We start from the raw sequence: 20,921 nt of genomic DNA, 5'->3' as shown, positions 1-20,921 counted from the left end.
GTTTATCTGTGTTGGACTCTGAGAGACATTATTCCTCTTCTCTTAATTTGTTTATTTTTTTATGTACTCACAGGACCACACCATACTTTGCCACAATTACCGTATTTAAAACAAACCTGAAGCGAAAAAAAAAGTATGATATAATGAATTGTATGTGTAGTATGGATAATAAATAGAACATTAGTAGCAAAGGAAAGAGTCTTGATAATTAAATTCTGAAAAGATTTTTACACATCATTATAAAAAATAAAAATATCCATGTGTTCACTTAGTTCTTTCTTCTGTGATATGCTAATACAGTTCCTTTGTATTGTAGGGAGATAGAGGAAGACCAGGCATCAGTTATCCAGGACCACGGGGTCCTTCAGTAAGTATACACAAAGAATTGGATGAGAAAGATGCACATTACAGCCAGACCCTGGTTAAGGTTCATTTCTATGGTGGCACTTAGGGAGGACTTCTAGCAGAGGGTGAGATGTATCTGAGGGATGTTTTTGATGTTACATAGTTGTGAGTGGTGTTAGAGAGCTTCATGCCTATTTTCAATTTTGGTCAGAGTAAGGGCCCGTTTCCACTAGGAGCGGTGCAATGCAGCTACATAGCCGCATCGCACTGCGTGTGTGATGAAACACATGCACGCCAATGGAAGAGTTTCCACTGCGTGCATGTTGTGCGGAGCGGTGCAGAGCGATCCGAGAATCTGCAGCACGCTGCAGATTCTCGCATGGCCGCTTCCGACCAGCAGCCGCATCCCATCTCCGCCATTGACTTCCGCATCGGGAGATGTGGGAATGATGCGGCCGGCAGCGGAAGTGATGCGATGCAGCTAGGTAGCGCATTCGCATCACTTTGTAATGGAAACCGGCCCTAAAACTGGCTCTTAACTCTGAATGGAGAATTTATATTCTAATCAGATTATTAAAAAGAAGATTTTTCTACCGTGTTTCTGTTGAGCTATAAAGACCAACAGCTAAATATTTATGCATTTCTATCAGAGTCCATTAACCATCAACTGGTGTGATATTTCAGTGTTATCTATACATTTTATAATGTGCCCCAAGTGTACGTGAAGTTATATGTGTGCTATTCACCAAGGCAGCCTGGCTGGGAGTTTGGATCTGCCTACCTATAGAGGTAGTAAAGATCTTGCAGGGCTTTAATGTTTGTGTCACAACATCTATAACAAAATAATAGTCAATATTGGGTGGAGTTGTGCTCTGTATAACAGGGAGATAAAGCACCATTGAGAGCTCTACCATATAGCACTTTTGAAGCCGGGCTTGAAACAATACACACAATGGTTAATGAATGGGAAAAAAATAAATTGGCGATCTTCTTAGAACCAGCTTGAAGGAACACAGTGTTTGCAATATACAGTATAAAGTGCTACAATAAAGGCATGCCTAACTCAGCTTATAACAAGCCAGCAGGAATTCTCTCTCTAAATATAATCAGAGATAGACATGTCAGCTGCAAGGGACTCTGGTCAGTACTCCTAAAGCCTCATACACACGTCAGATGATTCTTGGCATCTTGCTGTGAATCTAGCAATTGTTCGATGGTGCTGATGCTGGTTAATCAATGTAATTTACATGTGGTTTTGGAGACTTTGTCAGTACTGAGTTTGTGTCCATAACCGTATAATGGATGAATGGGGAAATGCACTAAGGGCCCTTTCACACCAGAGAGATTTTTCGGCGTTTTAACGCCACGGCTGAAGTTGGCGTTTTGCTAGGTAAAAGAAAGTCCATAGACTTTCATTTTACCTTTCACATCTAACTCGGCGTTTTGGAGCGTTGCGTTTCAACGCTCCCAGGAGCTTTTTCAGGGCTGTTTACAGCCGAAGTTGGCTGTTGGCGTTTCAATGATAGTCAATGGAAAACGCCAACTTCAGCGTTTTCAAAGCCTTTTCAAAGCGTTTTCAAAGCGTTTTACATCTATCTTGTTCACTTATTTTTATAGAAGAAAAAAAAAAGGACGTTTTCATATGGGCTGTAAAACTCTTTCAAAAGGCTTTGAAAACGCTTTGAAAACGCTATGTATTGGCGTTAGGCAAAAGGCTGACTTTCAGCCTTTTCTACCGCAGCCTCTAGTGTGAAAGAGCCCTAAGGGTTGTAGATGTTCATTCTGTACCCAGTCCTGTCATTGTTGCCAGGTGATCTGAAGTTCCCTTGAAGATTTTTTTTAAGAAGTCCACGCACATTGATTATGCAGAAACTCACTTTTCTTTTCTATTCTAGGGTGACAAGGGAGACAAAGGACCACCAGGACCCCTGGTAAGAAAAGTTCTATAAAAATATGAATTTCTATGAGCTAAAAAAGTGTATTAATAGGCTACTGACCGTTACCCAGGCCATACTGAAAGCTGTTCAATGTAACACATTGATTTTCCCATTCTATGAATGTTACACAGTACAAATACAGCCTATTGCTGTGCTTCATTTTGCATTTCTTGGTAGAAAACCACCACTTTGCAACATGACCCATTAAGATTGTCCCAATTCCTGCTCTTGGTCCAGAATTACTTTTTTCTTGAAGTCAATAAAATCAATTAAACAGTATAGATCACATTTGAGTGAAGGTGTAGATATCTGGTAGATCTAATGAAAATGACCAAAAACACAAATCAGCCTCTATGTGATCGGGGCATGTTTACTGTCCTCCAGTGGTGCCTACACCAGATGTTTCACCACTTCGCATCCAGACCTTGTTTCCCACTTATGCACCAGAACAATTTTTACATTTTAGCTATGTCCCTATTTATTCAGCAATAACTTTATTCCTACTTATGATACCTAAATTAAATATATTGAAGAGATAAAAATAGGGACACCGAGACACCGAGAGCCCAATATGGTGTAGTATGTACTGGTGATGAAGGAATGGTATAGTAAGTAGAGTAATACTTGCAAACCAGGGTTACCTCCTAGGCAACCACTGTTAAGGCATGTGGGGAGAACAAGCCTGTCCCCACTCAGGATTAAGAAGTCGCTCTCTGTAGATAGAAAGAAATGTGAGAGCCCTTCCATCCAGGGTGGACTGGTATAGCAGCAAAAGAGAACAGAGGCGCCAGAAGGATAAAAGGATGTACAATTTTTAAAACATGGAAGTGGAGGAGGTGGATCCTAACCCATTCCAAAGGAAATGACCAAAGGGAGCGTATTAACACAATTTATTTATACACTCCACAAAGGTTGCAACGCGTTTCATGGGCGTGATCCCGCTTCATCAGGCAGCAAGACAGGAGTATACAGCTATACCATCCAAGTCTAATCAGAGCACCTCTGTCTAAATTAATATATATATATATATATATATATATATATATATATATATATATATATATATACATATATATATATATATATATATATATATATATTCACTGCATTTTTTTCCCTCAGTCAATTCTGTTTTCTATGCATTTTAATTGGAAAAAGAGGAAAAAAAACTGAAAAAAAAAACACATTAAAGCACTACTGTAGATAAAAAAACACAAATTGTGTTTGGCTATTTCTAAATTTTGTCACAAAACTTACATTATGTTCCTGTCACAATTTATCATGATGATATTTGATTCTGAAATATTGCTACAGTGCCTATTTTTCACTATGAACTGAGAAAAGAAAAATATTTTTAATGGTAAAAACCAATGTTATTGGTTCAGGGAACATAGATTCCCTTTCGCCAATTAGTGCTGCATGAGATGCCGGAGGTGTGCACAGGAACAAGCCCAATCCTGCACAGCACTGCTTTAGCTAAGAGACGTATATCTATATTCTCGTGGCTTAGATGAAGTCACAGAGGACGTAGATATACTGCAGTAGTGGATAAAGTGGTTAAGTAGGTTGGCACTTTTGTACCCCTTTGAAATCGTGACATGCTGAAGAATGTATGTGCACTATAAGTTATGATGTTCATTTTCAAGTCATGTGATCTGTATTTCTATTTAATCTTCATATAGGGAGGACGTGGGGACTTTGGACAAAAAGGAGGACCAGGACTCAAAGGAGTGAAAGGAGAACCTGTGAGTGGCCAAATTAAACATCAGATCTGATGCATGCCTAATGAAATAATGCATACTTCTGTCATTAGACAGACTACCTTTATTATACTGTATGTGTTTGTTTCATGGCTTTATAATCCTTTCTTTCTTTCTTTCTTTTTTTACTTTAAAGAACATAATCCTAGAAATGGCCTATAAAATACAAACGTAAACCACACATGTAAAGAATTTTTTTTTATTTAATTCCCCGTAGGGTGACCCAGGACTTGGAGGAGAACCCGGCCCTCGAGGAACGACTGGAGGCCCCGGAGGCCCGGTATAGCTCTACATTATTTATGTGTTACTCATTTTCATTGTTCATAGCGTGAATGTACACATCAGACATCTGTGCTTTAAAAATGTTTGTTAAATATTTATTTTATATTTTCTACCTGTAGGGTGATGTTGGACCATCAGGTGATCCTGCATTGACCGTGAGTTGTTTGTTTTTGTTTTTATTTTTTTATATCACAACTGTAGAGTAGTTTCATTAGATAAGACTGGACAACTAACATTTACAGTATATTGCGCTTTTCTGCTGGCGGACTCAAAGTGCCAGAGCTGCAACCAATAGGGTGTGCTCAGTAGGCAGTAGCAGTGTTATGGAGTCTTGCCCATGGACTCCTTACTGAATAGGTGCTGGCTTACTAAACAGGAAGAGCCTATGGGCTTGATTCACTAACCGGCGCTAAGTGTTAGCGCCGGTGTGAAAAGCCATTTTTTGCCCCTAGTGTGCGCAAAGCTACTTTGCGCGCAGCCCAGCTCACTGCTATATTAGCGCACGGTGCGACGATATCGTCGTACCCACTGCCCCTTAAGGTGTGACGATAACGGCGCATTGGGTGCCCCCGAAGCGGCGCATTAATGCGGTGTTTCAGGGGCACCCGATGCGCAGTTATCAAGGGGCAGCTGTTGCGACATTATCGTCGCACCGTGCACTAATATAGGCGCACCCGTGCTGCGCGCGCAGTGAGCGGTACTAAGACTGGTATGTGGGCGCAAACTACTTAGTGCCGTAGTTTGCGCCCACTAAGTGATAAGGCACACTAACTGGCTTAGCGCCGGTTATTGAATAAAGCCGTATGTCTCCTATGTCAGAGACAGAGCCCTTAACCATTACACTATCCAGCCATACTATCCATTAAAATATATAATATTGCAAAAATGATGGGGAAGAATTATTCAAACATGCCATATGCTTTAAAGTGAAATCCCTTATTTGCTGAGAAACAACAGTCCCCCTTCTTTTGACAAGTGCAAGTGAGTAGGGAGGCTGGCTGTTATCTTACTATTTGGCAGTTAAACTGCCATTCAGGAAATGCTTTTGAAAAGGAAGAAGCCCTGTGAATTCCTATGAGGAGATGGACCAGTCCAAAGCCTGTCGGTTCTGTCAGATTTTCACTGTGTCTTTTTCCACTACATGCTGTGCGATGCGGCTACATAACCGTATCGCTTTGCAGCTGAACTGAAACTAATGCACGGCAGTGGAACAGTTTCCATTGCTTGCTGGTTATACGGAACGGTGCGGAGCATGCTGCAGATTCACATGCATCCGTGTCCCGTCTCCTCCCATGGGCAGCTGCATCTCCTGATGCACAAGTGACGCAAATGGGAGCGGAAGTAATGCGTAGCCGCATCGCATCCCTTCGGGTCCCATTCGCCAATGAATCGGGCCCTTAGAATTCACAGCTTGCTGTTACATCAGTTAATGTGGGATTGTGCAGGGCAGGCAGCTGTTACTGTATGTGCGGCTAATTATTTATTCAGAAAATGAGAATTTGTGGGCCACCTGTACTGCCAGATCCTGTTGCATGGTTGCATAGAAGTGTAACTTGAGTATACTTTTAGCTTTGGAAAATCATACCTAACCGCATACTGACAATAATGACACAATTAATGAAAATTAATTTTAATAACATCAAACACTACAAAAGACTTGTCGATATGTAGCACTAATATACGTCTGTAGCAATTTTTCAATGAGCGTACAACTTGTCTTTAGCATGAACAATGCATTCTTCTGCAGCATGGAATAACAACAATATTAACTTCATGTTGCATTTATTTTATTTTCAGGAATGTGATGTCATGACCTATGTCCGAGAGACATGTGGATGCTGTGGTCAGTAGTAACCTCTATAACCATATTTATATATTCACTGTTATGATTAATGATACACACCTCTAATAACTGTATATATTAAAGTGCTGATCAGAAATGCCCAGAGATTATAAGCAGGCCAAACAAACAGAGAAAGGATCACTTTAGAAGCAGTGGGGATAACGTGTTTCAAGCATGTTTTAAAGAGACTCTGAAGTCTCCCTAAAATTAGGTTTTTATGTTAAAAACCTCATTAACATTATTGTCTCTCTTAAAACGCCGCAGAACCGCGGCTGAAAACCCCCTCGATCACCCTAAACTCATGGGGGTACACGGCAGCCAAAATCCACTACTTTCTTGGTCGTGGATTTTGCTGCCGCCTCTATGCGCGTCAATCAGAGCGTATCTCCGCCTCTCCCCGCCCCTCTCAGTGAAGGAAGGCTGAGAGGGGCGGGGAGAGGCGGCGATCAGCGCTGATTGACGAGCATAGAGGTAGAGCCACGCTACCTCTATGCGGAAGTTGCCTGCCGTGTACCCCCGTGAGTTTGGGGTGACCGAGGGGGTTTTCAGCCACGGTTCTGTGGTGTTTTAGGTGGGACAATAATGGTAATGAGGTTTTTAAACTAAAAACCTCATTTTAGGGAGACTTCAGAGTCTCTTAAACCTCCTTGCCGGTTATCCCGAGCTCAGCTCGGGGTAACCTGTGCAGGAGGATTTCTCAGGCCCCGCTGGGCCGATTTGCATAATTTTTTTTTCCTACACGCAGCTAGCACTTTGCTAGCTGCGTGTAGTATGCGATCGTCGCCGCTCGCCGCCGATTCGCCGCTACCCGCCGCACCGAGCCGCCCAATCAGTGCCAGGCAGCGCTGAGGGGCGGTTCGGGATTCCCTGTGATGTCCCGACGTCCATGACGTCGGTGAAGTCATCCCGCCCCGTCGCCATGGCGACCGGGAAAGCCCTGCAGGAAATCCCGTTCTCAACAGGATTTCCTGCATACTCTGATCGCCGAAGGCGATCGGAGTGGGTGGGGGGATGCCGCCGCTCAGCGGCTATCATGTAATGAGCCCTGGGCTCGCTACATGATTTAAAAAAAAAAAAAAAGTGCGGCGCTGCCTCCTTTTTTTAGACCGGCAAGGAGGTTATGCAGGTTATGGAGCCAATACAGTAAGACCCCTAATATCCAGCACAAGCGGGGACTGCCTGATCCCGAATATGTGTGCTTGCCGGTTCCTTGAGAAGTCAAGCAGGAGTGATGGGGTTGCAATACAGCAACATCCCCAGGTGTGAAACAGCCTTTAAAGGAAACCTGAATGGATAAAATGTGCCCTTAATGGGTGCTTAGTTCAGTAGAGGGAAGCGCCTGGATAATCTAGAGGCTTCCTTAGTTGCCTCCACTGATCTAGTACTGGGACTCCCCACGGCTATGAAACTCCAGGGGGTCTCAGTGTCCAGTGGTTGTCTGGAGCAGGACATGGGAAGCCTTTGGAGAATCCAGAGTCTTCCCTCTGCTAAGGTAATTATCAGATTTTTTTTTTATTTTTTTTTTGCATTTACAGGTTTGCTTTAATGTCAGCCTCATTTTGAGTTTTTAAAGAAGAAACTGTTATAGAGTTGACCTAGAAAATTTTACAATCCAGGATTTTTTGTAATTTAATTGTTGGGATGTGTATTTAGCAACAACAGTCTATTATGTGTATATCTATTAGGTAAGATGCATTACCAGCTATAACCACAGGGTGTGAAGTGCTTTAGTAGCAAATGTCTTATTACAACCTGTGTCTGTAAAAGGAAGTTGTGAAAAAAACTGTTTGTATTCTTGTTGTGTTATAGCCAGGAAAGCCATTAGCCATGAGGCTGATTAATATCTGTTTCTCCTACATTCTACATTCCTGCGCACATGGGTGTAGCAATCACAACTGCGGCCCCTGCCATCGCAGGGGGGCCCAGAGGCTTTGTGGGCCCCTCCACCTCCCTCTCCCCAACCGCAAATGCAGCCAATTAGCAAACAGACCTCCCTATTCACTGACGAAAACCAAGTGCAGGAGCGTGTGCAATTTCCTGCTTCCAAAGGCTGCTTCACAGCAGAGCACTCTCTGCTGCCATTTGCCATCTCCCAATCCGGCGGGGTTCGGGGACAAAGGAGGCGCCGTGCTATCATTTTTGTAGGGGGGCCCTACGAAGTCTAGTTACTCCCCTGCCTGCGCACAAAGGAGCAAGATTATTATAGTATTTCTAACATTAATTATTTCATGCCGTTATTTCGCTATCAAACAAGGTGATGCCATTTTAGCACCTACTTTACAACAGTTTTCTCCAAATAATTCTGTTTCACTTCACAGCCCTATTCAAGCTGCCTTTCTGTTTCTGAATGTGTGAATACTGTATTGAATCATGTGTAGGATTAACTGTAAATCTTCATTTTTTTTCTTCAGACTGTGAGAAACGCTGTGGTGCTGTGGACCTTGTGTTTATTATTGACAGTTCTGAAAGTATTGGCTACACCAACTTTACTCTGGAGAAGAACTTTGTCATCAATGTTGCAAGCCAACTGGGAACCTTCGCTAAAGATCCAAATGCAGATATAGGTATCAGTAATTAGGAAACTTCCATATGAGAAAAAGTCTGGTGTGTTTAGAATCACTTACAAGGTTGGATTATTGTACATTTAAAAGCTTTACGAGGAAAACTGGGCACAAGATATTGCTGATAGCAGAATATCGGTAATTCTACCAGTATTCTACTATTTATGGATACAGATATTCTAGTATTGCCTATCTTAACCTAGTCTCACACTAACTTTTTAGATCGGTTAAATTGGACCTGAACACAAAACTTACTTTCTGCTCTAAAATATAAGCTACAGCATAACAACCTTAACAGTAAAACATGTATTTGTTGCAGCCTACAGAACGCCTGCAATAAATCTGCAGTGTGTCTACTTCCTGCTTTCATGGAATCAGACAAAGGGTTAACATCATGTGTTTTCAAATTAGCTAAGACTGCTAAGATTCCCGTGCTGACACAGATGGGAGCTCAAATTAAAATTGTGATTACTTGCAGCTAATGGAGAATTCGAAAGGCTCTTCACTCTAAACACAAACAGGGGGATAAATAACATGCTTTACTTCTGTATTGTGCATGAGTTCAGGTTTACTTTAATTAAGTCTATCTATGGAAGTTTAATGGGGACAATACAAATCTAGTCCAATCAATAGAAAATTACACGCCATTCACTGATATAAAACATTGATCTTTATTTTCAAGAATAAAAAAAGGGGGAAATGGAACAATACAATATGTAAATATAAAAAAGAACCATATTTTTTTATGACTTCTATAATAAAGTAATACTCATCAACATAGTTACCGCATTGACAAGCAATTTTGTACAAACCACAATGGGTAAGATACAGCAGCTCTCAGTGGCAAAAGGAAACAGATTCTATGTTCTGTTGCCATGTGTGAGGGGGGCAGAGGGCCAGCAGAGCAGTGCATTAGTGATGTCAAGTGGCAAGTGGGGTAAGTGAAGAGAACAATGCTCTTGCCTAGTGATCAGCCGAATCAGTCCACCTGGCCGAGGCATAGGGTGACAACGGGGGCTGCTGTACTCACTCTAGATTCTCGGCAGAAGTGGTCATTTATACTGAGCATACTGGGCTTGACCAGCCGATATTTTATAAAGGGTGTAAAAATAGATAATGCAAGTTTACTGCATTATTGATACGGGAGTTATTTAAGCTATTTTAAGCACCCCTAGTATTACGGTAAGTACACTAACACTTTAATGATAGTTCATGAGGAATAAAAAAATGAAATAGCAAACACTAATCCTAATCCTTATAAAAATACAGAAAGGAAACGCTGAAGTGGTTTTAGTATAACAAAAGGAGTATATTTGTTAATATTAGTGCATTTCTGCAGGTACTCGAGTTGGAGTCGTCCAGTACAGTCATGAGGGTACATTTGAAGCTGTCCAGCTGAATGATCCCCGCATTGACTCTCTGTCCAGCTTCAAAGAGGCAGTAAGACGTCTGGAATGGATTGCTGGAGGCACCTGGACCCCATCTGCTTTGCACTTTGCATATAATACTCTGATCAAAGAGACAAGACGGGACAAGGCCAAAATCTTTGCTGTGGTGATCACTGATGGGCGTCATGACCCAAGGGACCCCGATGATAATCTGAATGTAATGTGTGAAAACAATGTTACAGTCAATGCTATTGGCATTGGAGATATGTTCCACAAAGAAGATGATCTTGAGACCTTGACTTCCATTGCCTGCAACAAAAAAGAACAAGTACGGAAGATGAAGCTCTTCTCAGAACTTGTAGCTGATGAGTTCATAGAAACAATGGACAAGGAACTGTGCCCAGGTATTAGGACTACGTAGACTGCTAAAATAATGTACATTCCTAATACATGCTAAAAAAACCCACTATGTTTAAAGCCTTATAAATTTTCATAAATGCAATGGTGTTGAAGGTCTAATGGACCCGGAAGTAATGGATTACCAGGGGATCTGAATTTTGCTATACAGCTATTTAAAACAGAACTACAGTCAAAATTCCCACCCCCACATCCCTGGTACAACAGATTAGCCACACTATTATAAGTTTTACGAACAAAGTCTTGTTTGGAAAAACAGTTAACAGTTTTATCTTAATTTTTGTCCAAGATGGCAGCTACCAGCCCTCTTGCTTTTTGATATGGGAGGACTTTTCATACAGATAATAGCCTTAATAGATAGATAGATAGAAAGATAGATAGATAGATAGATAGATAGATAGATAGATAGATAGATAGACAGAAAGACAGATTGATCGCCTGGGCACTCTGTGTGCGATGAGTACAGTAATGGTTTAAGGAAGCACTGCCAGGTAGTTCAATAACATTTATTTATTTACCGATATCTCTGGGTTGTTGGAATTTGATAGTTTATTCTCATCCAGTTGTGTTGTTCACACTGATCCCCAATTATATTGGGTGCAGTAGCTGATGTGCTGGGGAGCAGATATTTTTTATTTTTATTGTAGGATACCTATATTGTCCAGGAGCTAGGAGACAAGTTTTTAATTGTATTTTCTGCTTTAAAGTATACTAACCACAATTATTATACACAAGTAATTCATTATTTTTTTTATATACCGTACATTCCGGCGTATAAGACGACTGGGCGTATAAGACGACCCCAACTTCTCCAGTTAAAATATACATTTTGGAATATACTCGCCCTATAAGACTACCCCTCGTGACTGTTGGACATTTGTATACTGCACTGTATGTACTAGTGCTATACTGTATAAACAGGTACAGATACTGGTGCTGTACTGTATGTGGTACCCAGTATACAACATCCAGCCAATCAGGGCAAGCGATGAACCTTACCAGCAATTAGCTGGTTGTATACAAAGCCTGCTTGCATTGGTCAGCTATCCCTGTCTCCAAGCCAGTGGGGATGCTGCAGACGTTTTTGAGCTCCCCCCACCATATGCGGCAACCGTAGATTCTCCAGTCCGGCTCGGAAGTTTCAGCACCCGCCATATAAGACGACACCCGGCGTATAAGACAACCCCCAACTTTTGAAAAGTAGTCTTATACGCCAGAATAATATATGCATTAGAAGGTAAATGTTAATTTATTATGCTAATTTATTATAACTTTTGTTACCATTACAGATCCTCACATTGTGTGTCCGGACCTTCCATGTCAATCAGGTAATTATAACATGAAGGTAATGTGAGGTGTCTTTACCATATATGTATGCACTATACAGAAAAGGAACAAGAACTGCAGACCACACATACACACAAACCTGTATAGATGTTTCATATTAGTCAAATAGGCAAAACACAATCCTGTAATCTATTTTTCTGACCAGCAGTCCTTATACACTCATTCTTGCTCTGTGTGGCAGAGAGAGCATATATTTCTAGAGAAGAGGAGAGAGTGGTGAGAAATAGAAGTGACAACTAGGCAGTAAAGTAACAAAATTAGTCAGAAATGTCATAGTTAGGCAGCACGCATGTCCCGAATAAAAGCCCAGGCACCTGTGACTAACCTTAGTGATAGACAGATGCCCAGTAAATACCAGACCCCATAACAGTCCTCCAGCCGCAACATATATTACTCAAAACAGACATAACGTAAATAAGACCCCCGATAACAGACAGCACCCCCATGACACACCCCAGTAACAGTCAGGGACCACAGTAACAGAAAATACTCCAATGACAGACCCCAGTAACTAATCCCTCAGTAACAGCACCCCAGTAACAGACAACACGCCCATGATGACACACCACAGTAACATGACCCTTAGTGACAGCAGTTCCATGACAGGCTCCAGTAACACATGAGACCCTTATTTGCAGCGCCCCCCTGACATGCCCCAGAAACAGACAGGACCCCTAGTGACAGCACTCCCCTGACAGACCCCAGTAACATAGTAACACACCCTTAGTGGCAGCATTCCCCTGATATACCCTGATATATACCCTTAGTTGCAGCACTCCTCTGACATTACCCAGTAACAGACAGGACTCATAGGGACAGCACTCCTCAGTAATAGTCAGGACCCTTAGTGTTAGCATTCCCCTGATATACCCAAGTAATAGTCTGGACCCAAGGTGACAGCAATCCCCTGACAGACCCCAGTAACAGTCAGAGAGGACCCATAGTGGCAGCACTCCCCTGATATACCTCAGTAACAGACAGGACCCATAGTGACAGCACTCCCCTGATATACCCAAGTAATAGTCAGGACCCTTGGTGGCAGCACTCCCCTGATATACCCAAGTAATAGTCCCGACCCTTAGTGACAGCACTCCCCTGATATACCCCAGTAACAGAGAGGACCCTTAGTGACAGCACCCCCCTGACAGACCCCAGTAACAGAGAGGACCATTAGTGACAGCACTCCCCTGATATACCCCAGTAACACCACAGGACCCTTATTGGCAGCACTCCTCTGATATACCTTAGTAACAGACAGGACCCTTAGTGACAGCACCCCCCTGACAGACCCCAGTAACAGAGAGGACCATTAGTGACAGCACTCCCCTGATAGACCCCAGTAGCAGACAGGACCCTTAGTGGCAGCACTCCCCCCCAGTAACAGACAGACAGTAAGTTTTGTTGGCTAAGAAACACTTCGGGTAGATAAAATGCTCAATAGTTCAAGATTTCCCTGTCCATTAGCTGAATAAACATTAATTAACTGTCATCATTTGGCTGGGACAGTCAAAACTTTTAAACTACATTTTTTACATTTAAAAACAAAATATGACCAGAAAAGTCATATTTAGGATTAGGACAACAGTTGCTCAGCTCATTACCGTAGTTTATTTTCCCCTCAGTCTTGCTTTAACTGGGAATTTCCATAGAGCTTTGTGGCTTGCATGTAAATATTGGTAATCCAGGACACTGATCAGATAATGAGAAATAGCAACAAAAACTATTCGGCGATGCTAACTTTTTCTCAGTGTTCAAAAACACTGCATTGCTTGCAATCTCTGTTACTCTTGGTGAAATTTCCTTACTTCCTGTCTGGACAGGAAGTTATGAAATCTCTCACAGATGGAGGAATGGCAGTTAAAAAAAATTAGACCTATCCCCTTCCCACTCCATAAAGGTATTTCTTATCTTAGCTTTTCAAATTTCTGCATTGATAAGGATGCTCAGAAAGAATGACTGACAGCAGTCCCAGAGCCTGATAATACATTGTTGTAAAGATCATTGTTACACCTCCTTATCAATCAATAGCCATCTTTGTTGCACCTTTCTTGCACAATGCTTCTGTTGCTACTGTTTCACTGCATGTCACCAAGATCTGTCAACCCTTCCTCTGTTCATGATTGTTCTGTAAGCTATTTGCACACCTTAGCTACAACTGTACAATGACATCCTTGCTAACAGTAACTGATGAGGACATGTTTAGGAAGTTCTAAAGAAAGCAGAGGCAAAAAGGACTTTTGAATGTTATAAGTCTAGTGACTATTGTCTCAGGGTAAGGGAGCCCTGACCCTGTCCTTCTGACACTCACTTGCAGGTGGGAGTGGGCATAACCCCGAAACTATCGTTAATTTCGACCTAAGTGAAGAGGGTATGGAGATTGCCTTTCCTAAAACGTTCCCTCAGGTTGCTGAATTTCTTGAGGTCCAGAAGGCGAATTCCGAGCCCCCACCGCACTCCCAGCTCGTTGCTATGATGGTTTATACAGCTGAGAGAGCCAAGTTCTCCAATGGAGAAGAGAGGCAGAAGTGGACTGGGCTGTTTATTGACACGTTTAAAATGGTTCACACAGACATCGTAGGGGATACAAATGCCCTCATTGGACTCTGTTAAAAGTATGTTATCTGGCCTTTTAGTTGCAAGGTGGTATGTCCCTGTTACAGGTTTAACAGGTTGTATTATCAGGTGTGTATATTAGGATGTAGTGCTTAGTCAGATGCAGCGCGCTTATCATAGATATATATATATATATATATAAGTCCTCAGACAGGACTCTGCAGGGCCATACATGAAGAAATCTTATAATTGTATTGTACTGTATATGTATAAAATATAAATACTATATATCTGCATATTTTGGAAACTATTTAATTCTTTGTGCAATATCCTATAAATAACTTGAGAGGCATGCTTATTCCTCTCAAGACTTCTTTTATTATCTCAATGTCTAAGCCTGCTGTATGGTCATCTTCTTCTCTGTCTCATATTCCATTTTTCTTGCTAAAGAGGTTCACCACCTAAAGTTATTGTTGTACTCCACAACCTAATAAATCACACTATGGTACAAAAGCCACAGCTGTGCTTCTGGAAATCATCCCGATTAACCATTTAACTACCACTCCACGGCAATTGGCGTGGACGCGGCAGCAGCCCCAGGACCGCCTAATGCAGGTTGGCATGCAGTCCTGGTGGCGTGTTTTGCAGGAGATGCATGCGCCGATGTGCGTGCATCTCCGCTTGAATGATGGAGCTCCGCTCCGTCATCAGCCTACCAGCGGCGATCGCCACTAGGAGACTGTTAGATGGCGAAATCGCCGTCTATTTACAGTGTACAGTGCTGCGATCTACAGCAGTGACACGGCTATCCCCCTGGCAGGTTCAGGGGTGATCCGCTGTCGTAGAGGAATTAGTGGCACAGCCTGGCAGTTCCTTTGAACAAAACAGGTAAAATGGATGTGAGTTACTTTTTTCAAATAAAGCTTAGAGAAGTGGTGATGATGCACTCTGTATGGCATGGCCCATAAGTCCCCAGTTGCTCAAACCGTGGTCACTGGAAGAACGTAGTAGTATAAAGTAAAGGTTGCTAAATAGTTTTGGGTCACCCTGAGCTATCTGGGTATTCCTAAAGTAAAGTTTGGTACTACAAGCAATTGTGATGAAGCTATTTATTCCTGCATAATACAAATCCTACTTTTTGTGCCTTTTTTATCAAGGTAAACATTGCAGAAAGTTGTGGCCTTGCGTAAATTGTTGCATGATCACTTGAGCTGCTGCTCCTGCCGAACAGAGCACATCATGCCTGAATTGCCACATGCGTACATCTTTCTGCATCGTTTACCTTAATAAAGAGGCAGGCTGTTGCCTTGAAATGTTGGAGTATGTGGCAATAAATATCATCATTAGTATTGTTTGTAGCGTCAACCTTTACTTTATACTTTTTTTCAGTAGGCGCAACATAGAATACAATGCAACATTGCAGCTATGTGGCAGTGCTTGTTTAATCTGTGTGCTGGTCAGGGCTGTGGAATTGGAGTTCAGGAATCGGAGCAATTTATGGGTGCATGGAGTCGGAGTTGGTAGTTTTGTCCTGACTCCACAGCTCTGGTGCTGGTGCTCAGTTATTCTTTGGCCAAAGCCAAGCTCCAACTATTGGTTTCAGAGTGAATTCATTTGGGTGCCAGCTTTTCTTTTACTTTTACAGGGTAGTTTGGGCACTGGCACCCAACTATAGATTAGCTGAGCATTGGCTATAATGATTCCCAAGTGCTTGGCTATACAAAACCTAAAGAAAGACCACGTAAGGTCAGTATCTGCTATGGTCAAATGTTAAGGATTGGTGTCGTTTTAAAAGGGTTAGTGTTAGATGATAAGGTAGGGTTAGAAATGATGCTTGGTTTTACATGGTTAGGGTCAAGTAATTAAGAAATTAAATTAGGGTAAAGGGTTAAGTAACAAAAGAGCTTTGTTAAGAGAGACAAGGGGAGACAACACCCAAAAAACAATAAAGATATCATTGCAAAGCCATAAGGAGAATTTTGGTAACAGCACATTACTAATATTCTTACTACTGGCACCACCTGGCACTCAAATTAACAGGTGCCTCTAATAAATGTAGTGCCGTGGGATTACCCCACCACGAGAACACAGAAGAGCAGATGGAGAAAGTGCAATCAGCTTCTGAATGTAGCTCCAGCCCTTTGTGCCATAAGGTCTGCTATGATGTCCCAGTCATGTCAGCAGCAGAAGTAATAAATATATAGGGATATTGTTCTTGACTGGTTACCGATACTGTTCCTTGAACAGTATCGGTAACCAGGGACTATAAACTTTTACGTCACTAGCTTGTAGCTGACAAAAAAGTTTGCTGGATTTAGTGCAAAGTGGGACTTGTGTAGTCCCTCTCAACACAATAATAAACTCTTTGTAAATATGACCCTGTAGGTCTATTGTTAATGTAAGCCCTCCATGGAGTAGGGAGTTACCCATTAATAAATAGGTATTATAATTATGTTTACCATAGTTAAATACTTATGTTAAGACGGTAGCCTCTTTAAGTTTGCATGTCTGTCTACCACTTTGCTAATATTCGTTGACCTATATTAACTGTGTTGTGCATGTATCTACATGCATGTGTATTGACATGGAGTTTTGTATGCATGGAAATCCTTGCCTCAGCCTACATTAGTATTGGTTTTAAAGTCTTGGCTCTGCATTACCTCTTTTTTCTAATACAAGTTACAAAGTAGAGTAATGTAGTGTTTGTGGCATAGCATGTTTAACCTCAGTATATAATGTAGCAGACTAGTGCTAGGGTATACGTAGATTGGTTCCATCCTTCTGTGTCTCCTGTGTTCTGTACATCGTTTAGAAGAATAGAAAACATGGCACTTGCATAATGCTCATGTCATGAGCTAAAAATTCTGAGATTCAAATATCTGCTGACCCAGGAAGAGAATAAAGAGGAAAAAACCCTCAGTTAGCTGACAGCCAGGAAGTTAACTTGCAACAAGAGGCTTTCATTGGCTGAATTTAATTATCTTCCTGGGTCAGTGGAGATTTGCATATTGGAAGGATTTTTTTGCTCTATTTTCTTAATGCATTTAGGTGCATCCATGTCCCACAATTGATCCTGATCACAGATGTTTACTTTCGCACATGAAATTATTCTATTGTCTCTTTTACGTTTTAACTGTGGAGACCAGAACAAATGGAAAGACTTGACACACTGTTACATATGTTTAGTATGTACTGTAGATTTGTCTAGTATATATAGTGTGTATATGAGCTGTATACATAGTATATATACACCTTTCTTTCACAGAGCTTGCCGTTGCCCAGTGCACACAGCGCCCAGTGGACCTCGTCTTCCTTCTGGATAGCTCTGAGAGAATCGGAGCACTGAACTTCAAACAAGCTGCATCCTTTGTAGAGGAGGTCTCTAGAAGATTGTCACTATCTAGGAGGGATGATGACCCATCCAATGCCCGTGTGGCTCTGATGCAGTATGGTGGAAAGGATCAACAGGCCGTAGCATTCCCTCTTTCCTACAACCTTACTGAGATTTCCCAAGGACTGTCACGTCTCACTTACTATGATTCATCATCTAATGTTGGAAGTGCCATCATCTATGCTATCAACAATGTCCTTCAAGACAAGACCAGGGGAGCACGGCGCTTTGCAGAAACCTCTTTTGTCTTAATTACTGATGGTGTTACAGGGGATGAGGGGCTGAAGGAAGCTATCACAGCAATGAAAAAGAATAATGTGGTTTCTACCTTGGTTTCTGTAGGAAGTGACCTGGACATGCAAGTTCTGAAGCAGCTCAGTTTAGGTGAGCATTCTGCTATCTTTAAGGCAAAGGATTATTCCAAGATTACTGAAAGTTCCTTCATGGACAGATTTGTGCGTTGGGTGTGCTAGACACGGGTCTACATTTATCAGTACAAAGATAAAACATAGGTTCTCCCTTTACTCAGTGCTCTGCAATCGTTTCCATAATGATTTGTTCTCATTTATATCTTTTATATGACCAAGTAGAGCCTTTTACACTGGGTTCAGCTCAGTTTCAGAAGTGTTAAAAGATGTTGTTGAGCAGAGCATTGGGTAACAGGAAAAAAACACAGTTGTAGAAAGATGTATAAACACACCTGTTTTAATTACTGTGTTATTCTATGGTGCTGGGTTACCCACAATTCAAATAATAGCATAGTAATTAAGATAACTTTTTCTCAGGCCTCAGTAAATTAAAAGTATAGTAATAAAGTTGGCTTTTCACATAGACTCAGGAGCCTATTTAACACCATTGTCCAAATCGCATGAAATTACTGAGAGAAATCAAGTGCAAATCAACTTTCAGCAGTTTAACATAACTAAATCCTCAGAAGCCGTCTTTCTTTAGGAGCCTATTTAACAACATTGTCCAAATCGCGTGAAATTACTGAGAGAAATCAAGTGCAAATCAACTTTCAGCAGTTTAGCATAACTGAATCCTCAGAGGCCGTCTTTCTTTGGGGCTTAGGCAGGGGAGGGGCTAAATGAGTTGTTCTTGGAGGATTCTTGACCAAATCTAGAATGAGTTTGAAAGTGTCAAAATTGTACATACGTAAATGTTGGACAGTATAGCATGCTGCACTTGGACTGCTAAAATCTGATTTTCAGTTTGATGGTCTTAGTTATGTCACACTTTTGCTTTCTGTACACTGCTAGGAATGGTCAATGAGGTGCTTATAATTCTGGGTTTATGCAGATTTTATGCAGCTTGAAAATAGGCCAGTAAAATCTTGCAGCTGCTCCTTTTAATTGGTTCTTATCCAAGCTGCATACATTGGCATATAATTTGCATCAGCTTAGAATTATTAGCTTCTCACTGCCCATTCTTACAGCCCGGTGCTCAATACAGTCCAAACTGTAAAGTCGTATTTTGGCAATGATGATGTCTGAAACATACATAAGCAGAAGACACACAACCATAGGAAGAAGATAAAGAACTGCACTCAACTGTAGGTTAATGACTATAACTCATGTTTTTGAAATTGGAATTTTCTTGTTGATGTTGTAATTAAGGGAAACTTTTCTAAGAGTGAAATAGATTGGAGCAGCTCACAGTGTCACACTCAGATATTTGTTTGGTGTCACTGTCCCGTGTCACACTCATGTGGTGCTAACAATAGGTCACATAACATGGAGACCTGAATTTAAACCTGTGGCAGGGGTGGGGGAGGAGGTAAGGGGGGCGGTGTAAGTGGGTATTTTTGTACATTGGGAAGAGACAAGCTAACCCCATAACAGTTTGTTGTCACATGATGCAGAGACCCAGGAATAAACAAAACAAAAAACCTATTTGTTATCTGTCCTGGAGCTGTAATGACAATAAAATGTTCTCCTGTCACACTGTGTCTTGCTTCTTTCTCATTTGGCTCTAGCACTAAAGTATGTTTTCCATAAATGGTAATACAATAATGAAAAACACTTGTGCCTTTACTGCCTGCTGAACTTACTATACACAGAGGGTGCATCTAAAACTTTCCCTGAAACTTGAACCATGAAAGAAAAAATAAAACAGATTTATGGCAGTACCACCAACTAAGTCAAATATATTCATCTTTAGGAATTTTGATGAACCAACTCAGTCAGAAGGTGCCAACTAATAGTCCTAATCAAGCTGTTGGTGTCTACTGGGTGCAAAATGATACAATCCTAGCAGTAGCCCCTCCTACAGAACCACATACTGACTGCTTCAGATTAGCTACTTTTGGTCATGTGATCAAATGTGTAAAATTATTTTAAGCTACAGGTGTTATGTTCCACACAACAGAGGCAGCATTTGAGCATGCATAATACAAAGCAATATGATGGTATATTTAGATTTATGCCAAGAGATGGACAAATCAGATGATGATGTTTAGAGAAGTTGAGAATGTACACTCGGTGATTGGATATTTTTATGCAAATTTATTTAGATTTAGGCAATTCCCCTAGGGGTATGCAAACCACACAACAATGTGGATTTTTGGATCCCAATCTCAAAAAAGATTGGGATTCAGCATCACATACCTGCATAGCATTAGCCATATGAACATAAATAGCACAAACATAAAAAATAGAATTTTGAACATACTCAATACGTGACATCATGCATATCACGCCTGCGCCGCTCTCAGTCAGCTTTCCACCCCCCTGGCATTGCAACAGATCATGTTGTCAGCTTTAAAGCTGAATACTTCTATGTACAGCATGGGCCAAGCGATGTTGCCCGAGGGTTCAGGTCTTGATCCTTGTCGGGAGACATCAATCCTGCATGTGTACGCCATTTTAGTTGTGTTCAAAGAATGGGACGAGGTGCTTTTATCTAAGGTTAACACGAAAGAAAATTAGATTGTAAAATAGTGTGTACAGATTAGATAGAGACAAGGCAGTTTTTGTTCAAATGTCATGTGTTTAGGTGGGGTAGAACCGGCCTCTAAGAACAAAATTCAGGGGGGGAAATCTCAAGGGAGGCTCAAAACAATAATGACAACTGATCAAGGGTGCAAATAGAGAGGTGT

At 41.4% G+C, this 20,921-nt stretch overlaps 1 protein-coding gene across 2 annotated transcripts in view; it reads left to right on the top strand.

The window, feature by feature from the left end:
* The window catches only part of COL6A2 (collagen type VI alpha 2 chain), a 90,460-nt gene extending 70,695 nt beyond the window's left edge, over window positions 1-19,765 (top strand). The window contains exons 20-29 of one of the 2 annotated variants that reach the window (XM_068245253.1): window positions 317-367; window positions 2,241-2,276; window positions 3,965-4,027; window positions 4,260-4,322; window positions 4,444-4,479; window positions 6,122-6,167; window positions 8,579-8,731; window positions 10,068-10,520; window positions 11,823-11,861; window positions 17,699-19,765. In XM_068245253.1, the coding sequence (XP_068101354.1) occupies window positions 317-367; window positions 2,241-2,276; window positions 3,965-4,027; window positions 4,260-4,322; window positions 4,444-4,479; window positions 6,122-6,167; window positions 8,579-8,731; window positions 10,068-10,520; window positions 11,823-11,861; window positions 17,699-18,297 (1,539 nt within the window). In that variant the 3' untranslated portion in view covers window positions 18,298-19,765. Of the gene's footprint in view, window positions 1-316; window positions 368-2,240; window positions 2,277-3,964; window positions 4,028-4,259; window positions 4,323-4,443; window positions 4,480-6,121; window positions 6,168-8,578; window positions 8,732-10,067; window positions 10,521-11,822; window positions 11,862-14,194; window positions 14,695-17,698 lie in introns of those variants that run through there. The other variant, XM_068245254.1, reaches the window with a different exon arrangement.
* The last annotated feature ends 1,156 nt before the right edge of the window (window positions 19,766-20,921 follow it).

Source organism: Hyperolius riggenbachi, chromosome 7, assembly GCF_040937935.1.
Source record: "Hyperolius riggenbachi isolate aHypRig1 chromosome 7, aHypRig1.pri, whole genome shotgun sequence".
NCBI classification, from domain to species: Eukaryota; Metazoa; Chordata; class Amphibia; order Anura; family Hyperoliidae; genus Hyperolius; species Hyperolius riggenbachi.
This window is presented reverse-complemented; position numbering and strand designations above follow the sequence as displayed.